Genomic DNA, 14,183 nt, shown 5'->3' with positions numbered 1-14,183 from the left:
TTGCGAAACAATTTTCTCGTTGCGAACGAACGAATCTGCGAGAAAAAGAAGATAAATTAAAAAGAGATGGATAGATAGATAGATTACGTAAAATAAATACATATATATATATATATATATATACATATGTATATATATATGTGTGTATGTATATATATGTATGTGTATATGTATATACATATATATATATTTACGTAAGTGTATATGTATATAATGAAACACATTTACATGAATATACTATATTCATATATTACAGTGAGTATATTGTGTGTATATATTTGTACGTACAGACATACATACATACATACATACATATATATTGAGAAGATTTCAAAGAGATCACGTGAAAATAGACAATATGCTTTACGTTTATGCACATTATTATATAACGCTATTTGTATCTTTTTTTTATTTCTTTTTCTTTTTATCCACCAAATAATAAGAATCGAAACTAATGAGAAGCATGCCATTGATTAGAGTTCATCCGTTAATTCATCGATAGAATCGAAGAACCTAAGTGGATTCGATGAACGCATTATTTTAAGAGACTATACCGAATGAATGTATATTTTATGATATCAATATTATATATATATATATATATATATATATATATATATATATATATTATAACGTTAACTTTTTCACCAAAAATAGGAATCGTTTCTTTTTCTTTTTTTTTATATTTTTTTTTGTTCGTCGTCGAGAGAAAAGGAAGGACAAAATTTAGATGATAAATAAATGTCGAAGGAATGAATGAATAATTAAATAAAACTAACAAACGATTTATCTCACGTACGTGATTGATCGTTGAAAATGCATTAGTACGAGATGCGATGCACGATGATGCATTTCTTAAAAAAGCTCAAGCGATGACATTCATAGCAGGAAATCCTCGATTATTCGACACTCGTCTAATCATCATTATATGCCAACAACCACATCAAGAACGATCTACGTAGAAAAATCAGTAAGATAATTAAACAAAATTATATATTGGAATGTAAGAAGAAAAATATTATTTCTTCTTAAAAAAGAAAAAAAGAAGAAAGTATACTGAGAATTGATCGATTGATCGATCGATCCGATCGGATAGATAAATCGTATCTGTAGATCCTGCATATCAATAGAATCACTTTTTCATACTTGCTTTTTATGCAATGTCCTTTCACTCGGGACAAAACCATTTGTGCTTCGTACGTTTGTTATTGATTATGAAAGAGATTAAGAAAAAAAAAAAAAAAAGAACATACGAGAGATCCTTCTTGATCCTTTCTATACTTTTTTTTCGAATAATTTCATTTTACCTTTTTTTAATCATAAAGAGTCCTATTAATTGATGAACGTACTAGATAGGGCCAATTTTGAAGGAATGAATGAATTAATTAATAAAAAAAAATAGAAAAAAATAAACATTGCCTAATCACGTAAATATGTTATGTAACATCCTGCTATTATATATATGTGTGAATATGTGAGAGTGAAAGATGTATGTAATATCTATTCTTGTATATCCAAGAAAAACGAGCACCGATAGGAATGTGCCATTGGAGAATTCAACGAAGACTCGTTTATGTTTATAAAGCTGCGTGTCTAATAATGATAATAATTATTATGATGACAATGATAATAATGATGATGATTCACGTATGAGAAAAACAAATTATTGCAAATGTTTTTCTACGAGAGGTGTCGCTCGTTTTATCTCGATATTTTTCTTCTTTTTCTTATTCTATTACAACACGTCGATCCTTTTTCTCGTCGACCTTGTTGTATATACGTTAAACGCGTGTATAATTAATAATTTACGATAATGAAAAATATATATATACATATACATTTATATATATATATATATATATATATATATATATATATATATATATATATATACACACATACATACACATACACAAAATCGAGAATATTTTATGAACGAACTACTTTATATTGTACGCGCGTTTTGCCCTAAGAAATAAATAATATTAACTGCGTATAATTCATTATCCTATGAAACTATCCCTTTAACAAAAATTTACCAAAATGCATCCAAAAAAAAAAAAAAAAAAAAGAGAGAGAAAAAAAGATGGTTCAGATGCTACGAAAATGAAACAAAAATTCACAAAATCTTAAAAGTAAAAATATTGCCATAATCTCATTTTAATAGCATTGCAGTATATCCTTTGAAAATAATCCGTTATTGTGATAAAAGAAACAAAACAAGAAGAAGATCGGTCCAGATGGAAGCTGCGGATTGAAACGAGATGATAATTCGAAAAAGAAGGTAAGTACTCGGTGATGAAACAAATAAAAAGTTATTCTTTTCAGAAAAGACATAATAAAACGTAATCTGTCTAGACAGATGGACCACTGAATGCTGCTCGAAAAAGAAAAAGAGAAAGAAATCATCTACTCGCTTAATGTTATTTCAAATCTACGAACCTAACAACTTCACATACCACGTATGCGTGTAGATCAAAATTAAAATACAATGCATAACTCTGTCGTGTGACAATGCACAACGCGTAATTATGTAATTTAAAAATTATACAACTCGTTACTTGTTTTACAATTGATCATCGTAAAAATATACAATGAGTTGGCAGGTGAAGATTAGATTAGCGAAGGATGTCGTAATGTTAAAAAAAAAAAAAGAAAGAAAATAAAAAAGAAAAATGAACGTGATTCATAAGTCGTTCAAAGGTGTAACTTTCATCACACTTTTTCTAGCACGTTTTCTGAACATTTCTAATTACTTTCTTATAGACTAAATACGATAGAATCATATCATATTTTTCTAAACAATAATAAAAGATACATAAGAGAAGATTATTGTAGAGCTCTAACTTACCGATATCAATGAATACGTTTAACTTTTTAATATTTATTCTAATACGAAAATGACTTTTATAGTCATGAAATATCTATGGAAGGCTATCGATAACTCTGCTTAATGCTTTCCCGTTCCAACGAAGAACCTGCACGTGTTGCCATGCGTATAATGGATGAGTATAAATTGTGCCGAGCGATGATTATAGTTCACCATCGTGACCTTAACATCGAAATTGTAATCAAAATGTTACGTTAATGTAGCGAACAGCAGCGGTGCTCAGCGATCGAAATACTTGCGAATTACAGTTATATATATTACCTACATAATTTACAGTTATATATATATATATATATATATATATATATATAAAAACTCAATTACAAAAGAATCAGGTCGTAAGTGAAATTAGTTTACCATAAGTATCGACATTGTACCAATCGATTCTAATGATCATTCATTATCATGTCTATATCTAAAATCACACGTTTCATAATTAGATAAGTCACATTGTTATTTAATAAATGGCTCTCTAAGAGAGATATACTAGTCTATTTAGAGATAATAAACTTTTACCAAGTTAACTTTCATATTTTTCAAGAGCAAGAATCTAAAAAAAGAAAAAAATGTAACAGTTAAATTGTATTACGTGTATAAAGAAAAAAAAATCATTTTATTCGTGATAAAGATTACCTAGACAAATGTTACGTGATTTTTCTAACTTAAATCTCTCTCAAGCATCTTGAAGACGTCATTCCAACTGAAAGAATTAATATTGATGTCCCTTCCCGTTGTTTGTATATGTCTACAAATCTTTATCTTTGAATTCCTCCTTGAATTCGCTTCGTGTTTTCCCCGAAGTGACAATCGCTCGATCAGGCGTTCCTTTTCGAAGGAAGCAGACTGTGTAATTGCATCACGCATCGTCATGACTGCTAGAGAGCTTTCTCGAGGCCTGAAATAAGATACGATATAGTCGTTAAAAGGAGATCTGAGAAAAGAACAAAGCGTGATAGATGCTACTGGCTGAGAAAGAAAGAGATAAGTACAGTCGTAGTCTTCATTAAAGAGACATCATTCATGATAAATAAAAGAAAGTTTACGTAATAAATAAATAAAGAAATCTATCATGACAAATGAGTTCAACAATGATAAGGAGAATGAACGTGATTCGTATATTACTTGTATAAAATAATAAGTAAATAATGTATCTAATGATGTAGCGCAAGCTAAGTAAATTTATACTATGTCAAACGACATTAGAATATGCAGAATTTCTATAAAAACTAGGACACACTCTTGCCGATCCTCTATATGCGCTATATTTTCAACCTGCCCGTATTTTCTCGAATGAAGTTTTTACAAATTAACGAAGTCTACGAGAGATGTAAATGAATGATAAGTAGCTTGTTAAACCTGATATACTTTTCTTCCTATATAGTTTATGAGCTGGTAAACGTTAATGCTTACAAATTCAGTGATTTATTGAATTACTAAAAAAAAAAAAAAAAGAAAAAGAGAAACCGAAAAAAGCTTTCATAAATTTTACGATTCTTTTTACAAGTATTAATTTCCATGAATTCATCTTTATGGCCTTTTAAGCGTCCTATAGTAATAATAATTAAATTCAACGAGAAGAATATTCAAAAAGCGAAATGACATTTTATCAGAAAGTCAAAGCGCTATTTTTTCGTTATATAAGAACTTTCACATATCTTTGCCTAATGCAATTATGACATTAAGCGAGGAAAAAGAGATCTTTCAAGAATGATGAATATTTTTTATTCTCTCGTGTAAATCCCATCTGTACGTCTTGGCGACGACTATTTGAAGGTTCGTATACTTCCTTGTTCGAACACACGGTACCAACAGCCATCTGTCGTTCTTCGAATATTCCATTCCCATATGAAAATAACTGCTAAACATAGATACGAATCATGCTGGCAGCTCGCATAAATCCTACTGGTATAATAACGATATACTCTCTTGCGGTAAAATTCAATATGTTTTACACGTGGAGACGCAACAACTGTTCGTATCGACAATGATTAATTATTTCCCCATTTCATTTATTCTCTTAAGTTTCTTTTAAAGCTTGTAATTAAAATACTAGAAGACAGGAGTATTAGTTAACCCGAAGAAAGAATTAATCCGATCAATATTCTATTAGATTTATGATTTTACATTTAAATATTCTATACGGCAGGATTATCTTCAAAATAAAATTTGTCATGGTAGTCGAAGTTTCTTGATATACATGAGTATGGAAGTAAGTTCGAATGAGAATCGCTGAGAGATCACAAGAGGAGGGTTAAATTCATCGGTCGAACGTTCGAGGAAAAGGATGAATCTCGTTCGAAGTTCATCCTCTAGGTATATACTTAAAGAAAAAGAAGAGAGAAGAGAGAAGAGATGAGAAGAAGGAGGAGGAGGAGGAGGAGGAGGAAGAAGAGGAGAAGAAGAAAAAAAAAGAAAAGAAAAGGATAGCTCTCTCGCATGGTTGGAATAACAGTACTCTCACGTTGGTGCGGCCGATGAACGCCATAGCAGAGCGATACCGTTACCGGTTACGGCGCCTCACATTGACCAAAGCGTCCTCTGAGAGAAGGTCCAGACTGAGATGGCCCGGACCATCTCTCATCTCTTCCTCCTCCTCCTCCTGCTCCTTCTCCATTTCCTCTTCCTCTTCATCCTCCTCTTTCTTTTACCTTTCCTTTTCTTTCTGTGTTCATGTCTTCTCCTTATTTAATCCTTCGTCCCTCTTCAAAAATATCCCATGAACTTGTTCCCTTGATAACACCTTTCCTTCTTTTTATATGAATAATTTAAATGAATATATATATATATACATATTCATATAAAACTCGTCTTCCTTTAAAATACTTTATAATCTGCTATCTTATCACTTAACTTTTGTAGCAAGTCATCCACTTTATGGTAGTATTCATCAAATTCAATTCACTGGGTCGAATTATTTTCTCAGTTAATCTGACAATTTGTCTGATGTCTCGGACCTATCTACTCGATTGATCCGAAAGATTCTGCAAGTCCAAAGAATCCTGTTAGACCACAACGAGTTGTTCTCTGAAAGCTGATCGGTTAGATTTTTTATGTATCTCTTATCAGTTCGTTACTTTTACCTTTTAAAAAAATATCTTTCTGCATTGTAATCCTCAAAATTCTTTCGATAGGTTTAATCCTCTGAATACTCTTATCAGCTTCTAAGAATCCTTCTTACTACAATTACGATAATTTATTTGTATTATTTTACATTTACATATATGCGTATATATGTATGGTTGCAATCTTTGATAGTAATGAAATACTATACTCTATCTTTTATCTTCGTGTTACTTAGTATTGTTTAGTTATATAATATTTAATATTGAGGGTACCAGTCCCTGATAGATATAAAATACTTTTTCTTCTCTTTCTCTCTCTCTATCTCTCTCTTTCTTTTCCTCTTTCCCTGTTCGTTGATCCTTCTCCTTCTCTTCGTTTCAGCATGGAGGCGCCTCGACTCACTGGCTGGAGAACCGGAGTCTCTCCTGCGGAACATCCCCGGCAGTTTCTCGTCGACGGCCATCCGGATCGACTCGCGATCAAGGTTGATGCTCGAAAGAGAACGAGGATTTTTATTCAACGCGGAAGCAACCCCCGCCGCGGTCGTGGACCTTGCTAAAAACTGCTGACGTTTATTGGAGTTCATCGGAGTATCCTCTTCGTTGTCCTGAAAAAGGAGTTCAGTGTGTCAGTGTGAATTCGAATGACGTTACAAAATTTACGGATACGTTTGAAATCTTTTTTTTGTCATGTTTCCTTCCAAATGATTTCCACATTTCAAATGAAGAACTTTGACAAGAATTACAAAGGTTTGTTTTCCATTTTTCATGCTTCGATAAATATTATCTTCTTAGGTTGCATTTCCTGAATAAATGATTCAGAAAAGTTTTCTGTCTTTTCTGAGTTATTCGTTGAATCTAACTGGAATCGGCTAATAGATTTAATAAACATGCTGATACTTAATAAACGAATTATTTAAAAAACACATTATCATACAAAAAATTAATTGTTAAAAATTAAATAAGAACAAAATGTTACTTCAAAAAAAAGAAGAAGAAATCCTGTACATATAGAAATAGAAAATTAAATAAATCTGTGAAGCGGATGATCGTTCAAATCGATTGCTATTAGGTGTGTTAAACGAGCCGTGAACTTGGTAATTGCAGATCGAACGATGCTCGCATAGATCTAGTAGCACGATCATTGATGTCATAATCGTTGTAACATCGATCCTGCGACTTTAATGCGATCGGAGACTGATATCGAAAACTTCTTTTTTCGAGAAATCACGGAAACTGGTCCATGTTTTCTGGGTTAAAAGGTGAGACAAAGTTGTCTCATTGCGTGTCACATGCCAGGTAAACGCTGCTTGAAAAAATCTTGCTCGTTTAACAGGCCGTTAAACAAAAATGCTTTACCTTATATATACATATAATACGTAACACGGATAGAAAGAAATTAATTATGAAATATTCCCTAATTAATTTATAAATCTTCTATTAAAACGATTAAGTCTTAATGAATAATCATCAATACTAATCAATAATACGTTTCCTTTAGAACGATAAATTCTTTTCTATCTCGTGACGTTCACGGAATTAAAAACTCGGTCAGTTAGTGAATTCATTATCCTTAAAAAAAAAAAAAGAAAGAAAAAAGAAAAAAAAAGGAAAACGTACGAAGTTTGTTAATACACGAAGATGAGTAACAAGCATTCTATCATCGCGTTTATTGCAAAAATGAGAGAAATAAGATGCTAAGTACGGCAATTAACTTATAATATACTCGGCACGAGGCGTCTGCTTTTCTCTAGATTCGCTTCGCGTTGGAACTCGGTAATCGTGTTGTATGATCATACGAAGAGATTTCTCGGCTGTAACATGTCCTATCCAAGATTCCAATTATCTTCGTAATCTTCCATTTTTCGATAATCGCTTCCGTCACGTAGAGAGGAACGTACTGGGCACGTGAAACACACGGAAAGCGTGTGCCATTTTTTATATTCCTATATACTAACATTAATTTCTGTCTATATGCGTTACATATACTTGTATGTGTTATATGTATGTACCTGGAGCTACAGTCTAAAGATTAATAAGAGATAGAGATGGAGACAGTTATTCGACAGATGTTGATCTTCTCTCTCTCTCTCTCTCTCTCTCTCTCTCTCTGTCTCTCATCAAAAAGCAGCTAGTTCAAAGAATTTTCGACTCGATACGTAACTGTAAATCTTCCTTTCGAGTCGTATAAAGTGTTTCCTGATCAGGCGAAATCCTACAAATTAAATTCCTTTTTTTTCTTTTCTTTTCTTTTCTTTTTCTAGAGAGAGAACAAGGAAAAAAATGAGTATACAAGATCGGAATTCGTTGAAAATTTCCGGGACTGATCAAAAGAATGAAATTAAAATTGTAAAGAGTTCATGTTACCTTTTAATCAGATCATCGCGTACCTCCTACCTACCTACTTATTAGAATTAATTATCATATTAGAAAAATAATTCCTAAGGCGATCTAGTATGTGCGTTATGACTGAGTTAAGTGTTTCTCGGTGTAACACAAAACTTTAGCAGCTTTCCCTCGAAATCATGAAACATATATAGCACACATAGGCTCGATCTCGCTCTCGGTACTTTTACTCGTAGAGACCGTTAAACCTAGCCTCATACCCTTCACACAACTCTCCTCTAGTCGCTGAACAACTACTTATCAAGATTCCTCATCTCGTTTTGTGTCTTACATTCGGCTCTAATTATCTTCATAGCAGATAACTTCTCGCATAAATTTAACGCCTTCTTCACGAGCGACGGCACCTACCATGAAGAAGAAAAAGAAGAAGGAATATCAGATATCTTAGACGTTTCTTTAACTTCGACACAAGGATATCATAATTCTTGACAATATTGTAAATAATTTTTTTATCGACTTATTTTCAGAATGGAAAGGATCCATCAGGATGAAATGAAGGATCTTTAAAGCAACTCTAGATATTGATCTTTTTCGATGATACGTCTCCAAAAGTGGAAAGAAAGATGTCTGTTGCTGGATTGTCCTGTTACGGGGATGGATTCCGATTGGCTGGGCCACCATCGGAATGTTCACTTCGAAGCAAGGCTAGAATCGATGCTCTCTTTGAGGACTGCAGGTGAATTAAACGAGAATGAAAATCCACTTTTTTGATTCTGATCATCTTTGCTATCCTTCTCTTGAAAATTCAAGACTCCTTCGCTCGATCCAATTGGAATTAAATTAAAACGAGTACAAAAAATTCACTCGACCTTTTAGATCCATCTGCAGTTCTACCCTTGGTGGTTGGTACGCTGGTGTCTCGACGGTAACATCGATTCATTGCGAAGATCAAAGTTTCGAAGAGCAAAAGAGAGTAAACAGTGCGGTCCAAGCAAGAATCGAGGCGATGTTTGCTTCCGTGGAAGCTGAAAGCGGAACACCAGGGGAATGTGCAGCTGCCATATTGCCGGTAGCTTTTTCTCTTTTATTTTTTTCTTTCAAAATTTCATTCAAATTCTTTTATTTTTAATTTCCTTCCAAGCTGAGCGAAGTAAACTTAAAAAGGAATTTAAGTCGTGAGAACGTTTTCCTAAAAATCAAAAGATACAAAAGAACTTGTTATAAAAGAAAGGATAATGCCCAATAATTGAGTTGATCGGTAAAATTAACTTTCTTCTCAATCTACGAGCGGATAATTAACGCTACACCATGACTATAAATTTATATAAACGTCGATTCTACTCTATGTGCTACTTTACTTCACACCGCACGAACAATACGTTTAAAGAATCATGAAATTTTCATTCACGTCAAACACCAATCATCAAGTATACCACTGTCAAGTTTCACTCTCTAGAGATATAAGGAGATTATCTTAGTCGAAATAAAATATATAATCCAAAAGTTAGAAAATAAATCTCGATAGATTTGTGTATACGTTAAGAGTCTCGCTAATTAGATCATCGTTTAATTAGTCGCGGCCAGTTACGCGTTAGAAAACGATTTTCCAGAGAAAAGATGCTCGAGATATCTCGCAGAAATTGAAAAAGAAAGTTGGAAATAATTCCTACCGCTACGTTTGAAAGAATCATCATGGTTTTGCTACAATCTTGATCTCTGGTCTTCTAAGCAAAATGGAGGAAGCTATAGGAAAAGAATAAAAAAAGAAAAGAAAAAAAAAAGAAAAAAGGGGGAAATGGGGAGGAAGAAAAAAAAACAAAGGGACTTTCCTTGGCATGGCAAATATGCTCCCGGAATTTTTAATCGTCACTTTCATTCCGTTCACGATTCACGGAGCGTGACGAACTAACTCAAACTCCTTCGAATCTCCTTGTAAAAATTCTTCATTTAACTGATGTGCAAATTGCTTCTTTATTAATTAAAATCTAGTCGTGAGTTCCTAGAGACTTTTTTTGGATCGATCTTGTTGCCTGAAAATATATCATTTGAGAAACTAATCTATAACAGATTGAAATTCATAAATTCTAAGATTCTAAATCGACCTTCTTATCGATCAGGTGAAGTACATGGGTGCTGCTCCAGTTGGTGGTAGAGTAGCCAGCATTCGTGGCCTTCAAGAACCTCTTCGTCAGCTTCTAGAGAGAATCGATGGATCGATTCAAGCGGAATTAGAAGTCTCTAGACGTGGACTGAGCTTTCGAACCAGTGAGACCTGTGAGAAGAACAATCCTTTTCGTAGAATAGCTGTTTGGAGTGCGTTGAGACTTCGATGTAGAAAGATTCCGTCGGGCGAATCGCATTACGCTTTTCTGCCACTGGTCGGAGATCCTGATCAAGGTCAAGGGGCCGATGACAAGCACGCTGACCTCTATAGGTAAATTTATATTAGAAACTTAAGAGCGATGATCCCAAATCTAGCGATCAGATATCTATGATGTTTAATACTTATCACATATGCCATGTTCTTGAACAGGTCTGATGCAAGAGACTGGATCAGTCGATTAAAAATCGTCTTGAATAACTGGTGGAAGGGTCAATACTTGTTTTGTAATCTCTAAGCCACTCTGATTCATACTCTTGAACACCTACTTATACATCCTAGTTCTTATAAAAGCAGACGCGCGCGCTCACACATACACATCTCGAGTGCCTTTTAAGGAAACTCGTATTTAAATAAAATTATATTTTATAGGACAATGCGTGGTTTGAAAAGTGATGTCGACGTTTACCCACCTATCTTCGCTGTGGTCATGAGACGAGCAGGAGCAGCAAGATTGTTAGAATGTCATGCATTTGCTTGTCAAACGGAAGAAGATGCAGTTGCTGCTGCAGCTACCTTGTACAGAGCATTATTAGCTGATCTCGATGGGAATCGAAGAAGACCTAGACATGCTAACGGTTTGGGCTGTGTTAGCTTGGCTTCCGTGGTTTCTAGCGTTCGAGAAGCTAGTCCTAGTAACAAGAGCAATTTGTTGACATCACCACCACCAAAGCCGAACGTTCCACCTCATCCTGTAAGACCACCGAGGTCGAAAAAGAATTCCATTTCGAATTCAGCTACCGAAGACGAGGGTAACAAATCCGTTGGTGTCCAGAAAGCACCGAGAAGAAAAAAGAAAACGACATCGGACGTACAAGCCGAAGACATACTCGAAGCTAGAGGACGAAGAAGAGAACCTGTTAAACCGGACAAGCCAGTGAGCCTGATCCAAAAGAACTTGGAACAGTTTGAAAAAAAAGATGATGATAATAAAAGTTCCAAAAATATTCAACATGCGGAGAAAATCGAGATTGATCGACCAACTAGTCGTATGGATAAGATCTACGATGATAAAACTAACAGCAGTATTTATGGAGTCCAATCTAACATTTACGAAAAAGTATTATTATCCAGAAGAAGCAATGATTTCGATACTAACTCGAGATCCATTTACTTGCCAGCTCGAAAAGACGAGGCTGTTCTATCAAGCGAAAAGAATTACGGATCTTACGATTTTTCTCGAAGAAATTTTGACATTGGAAATACCAAGGAATCTTATTCTAAAAAGTCAGATTGTTTTCCTATTTACGATAGAATCGACAAACCATCGAACGCGAAGAATCCGATTTATATGCAAAGCGCGAAGAAGAATGATCGACAAAAGATCTACGAGGAACACTTCAGAGACGCGGAAAAGATCTACAGTCTCGGTCAAGAAGATATTTACGTTCCTGGTAATAAGAAGATGGATCGTGGACACGTTCACAGTTCTCAGGAGGACGTGTTCTTCTCGAGAAATCGTAAAAATGATGTCTACGAAGATGTCTGCAAAAAGGTTCTTCAGGAAAAACACTGTTCTAGAAACAGAGAAAGAAATTCATCCTCCGGTACAAAGCTCTGTAGAGTTGTTACCATGGATAAGCCCTTGAAGAAGACAGGTTCTAATGACTTAGAAGTTGAGCCGAAGATACCAGAGTACAGTCAGCCTCGAGTTAGAAGGAGAAGTAGAGCTGGTAGTGAACCACCAGTCAGTAGATCTGAAAGTACCAAGAAAATTGTTCAAGAGACTAGACTGAAGAGATCTCAAAGTGATCTTGACGTAGAGAGAGGGGATTTAATGACTAGAGTGGAATTACCAAGAAGAGCGAGTTTCTTGAAACCTGGTAGTACCAGAAGAGCAAACAATATGAAAGGTGGAACTCCTTTAGGATTTACTGAACTCTTTGATGAATTTAGAAATCAGGAAGGTCTGACCAGCGTCGACGACATCTTGGCAGCTATTATAGGTAAGAAATAAAACGATCATTACGATATCATTAACGAACAATAACAATGATAATCGCTTAAACCATGCTATTTCCAGATCCAGAAGGTATGTCCTTTAACGACCTCAAGCCACTTTACAAAGAATTTCTATTGAAACTCGCCGCAACCTTGACACAAGACGAGCTCTATCAAAGATCTGCTAGTATAATGAGAAGACGACGTAGACCACAAAGAAGACGATCGACCCGTCGACCTTGTCTGCTGGGACGTGCTATCAAGAGATCTGTGTCGAGATTAAAAGGTGGACCAACCGAATTCACATCGGTTATTTTTCCTGCTAGAAGATTGAATGATAGCTTTGGAAGTAGCTCGTCTTGCGATGCTAGGAACAATCATCGAAATCGTGTCTTGGCTAATAGGCACGGAAAGAGACGGTCGTCCTGGAGAATGAGCAAGCATGGACAGTGTCATACAACTTCGGAGGACAGTGACACGTGTACGTAAACCGATGTCAACACAGATTGCCATTAAAAGTTTGTCGACCGAATGACATCGATAAATTTTCTTCAGGTAGACGAGCGAGTCGCAATGCTGGAGCAGCTGCAAATAGAAGCAGCAGTGGTTACGTAAGTTGCAGCGAATGCAGCTACGATTCCGAATCCTGCACCTGTATCTCAGCGGATAAATGTTATTGTTCCCTGTCCAGAAGGCAACTCGTAGAACCTATCGTCCCAAATACGATTGTGTGTGCTTGCGACACGGACAGTTGTTCCGAAAGCAACAAATGTTATTGCGGAAGGACACCTGTACGATCCAACATCCTGGAACAATTAAGACAAAAAGGTATTGTGCCGTCGGAGAGCACCTTAAGCAGAGGTGGAAGTCCCGATAGAATAACATCGTCAAAAACCTCTAGGAGTCATTCCTCTTCACATAACTCTGAATTATTGAAGGTGATTTCTAAAGATCCTCTTGATCCAAATGAACATCATTTTAATCTTCCATTTGCGACTGCTGAGCTTTCTTTTTCTTTACTTTCCTCTTCAGATTCAATCCTCTCCAGTTTGTGGTAGCTCGGACAATTTGGCTTTGGATTATGATCTCTTCAGTCCAGGAAGAAAATCTCAGCAATCATCTGATAGCGAGAAGGTGTTGGTTGTAAGTGCTAGAGACACTCAAGGTCGTTTGGTCTACGTTGGAGGGGCTGAACGAGAGAAGAAATGTTTCTCGCATGGCAACGTTAGGTCGGACGCTCATCATGAAGCACTCTCGATAAAAAAGAGTGCTGAAATTGCTGCTGTCTTTGGATCCGATTCGAATAAGATTTGTAGGAGAGCTAGTAACGCGTCTAGTATCAAAAGTTCCATCAGTTTGGAAGCTGGTTTAGGGTATTTACCTTGATGGTAATGTTTCCTGCTCTGTCAATCAATGACAGTTTTATATCAAAACTTGATCTCAAAGCTACATAGCTAATTCAAGTTTAGTAAAGTAACATGAGCATATTGTAGTCGATGATAGTTTATTTCTTGATTTCTAATGTAAAGAAAAAGAAGAAAATAACGTATCGCATATAATTTCC

The 14,183-nt window shown here is 35.1% G+C and overlaps 1 protein-coding gene and 1 long non-coding RNA gene across 3 annotated transcripts; one reads left to right on the top strand and one right to left on the bottom strand.

The window, feature by feature from the left end:
- Positions 1-2,514: 2,514 nt before the first annotated feature.
- Positions 2,515-10,528, bottom strand: LOC127068508 (uncharacterized). 2 transcript variants are annotated; one of them, XR_007782958.1, is made up of 5 exons: positions 10,401-10,528; positions 5,971-10,328; positions 5,539-5,871; positions 3,524-3,785; positions 2,515-3,440 (listed from the first exon to the last, which is right to left on the bottom strand). It is a non-coding gene; the product is annotated as an uncharacterized LOC127068508 (long non-coding RNA). The 2 variants fall into 2 exon arrangements; XR_007782959.1 differs by having other exon boundaries at positions 5,971-9,487; positions 9,969-10,422.
- LOC127068492 (uncharacterized) lies at positions 8,917-14,021 on the top strand. The gene is made up of 7 exons (XM_051004741.1): positions 8,917-9,034; positions 9,175-9,367; positions 10,416-10,732; positions 11,051-12,624; positions 12,702-13,100; positions 13,175-13,557; positions 13,652-14,021. The coding sequence occupies exons 1-7, from the start codon at positions 8,922-8,924 to the stop codon at positions 14,003-14,005; spliced, it is 3,333 nt and encodes a 1,110-aa protein (XP_050860698.1). The 5' UTR covers positions 8,917-8,921; the 3' UTR covers positions 14,006-14,021.
- Positions 14,022-14,183: the final 162 nt, after the last annotated feature.

The sequence above is a fragment of the Vespula vulgaris genome, chromosome 13 (genome assembly GCF_905475345.1).
Source record: "Vespula vulgaris chromosome 13, iyVesVulg1.1, whole genome shotgun sequence".
NCBI lineage: Eukaryota > Metazoa > Arthropoda > Insecta > Hymenoptera > Vespidae > Vespula > Vespula vulgaris.
This window is presented reverse-complemented; position numbering and strand designations above follow the sequence as displayed.

Bases quoted from the DNA above. Each gene is read 5' to 3' on its own strand.
- LOC127068492 (XM_051004741.1), top strand. From the start codon at position 8,922: ATGTCTGTTGCTGGATTGTCCTGTTACGGGGATGGATTCCGATTGGCT. The intron at 9,035-9,174 runs GTGAATTAAACG...TCGACCTTTTAG, and splicing joins GCTCTCTTTGAGGACTGCAG to ATCCATCTGCAGTTCTACCC. The intron at 10,733-11,050 runs GTAAATTTATAT...TATATTTTATAG, and splicing joins AAGCACGCTGACCTCTATAG to GACAATGCGTGGTTTGAAAA.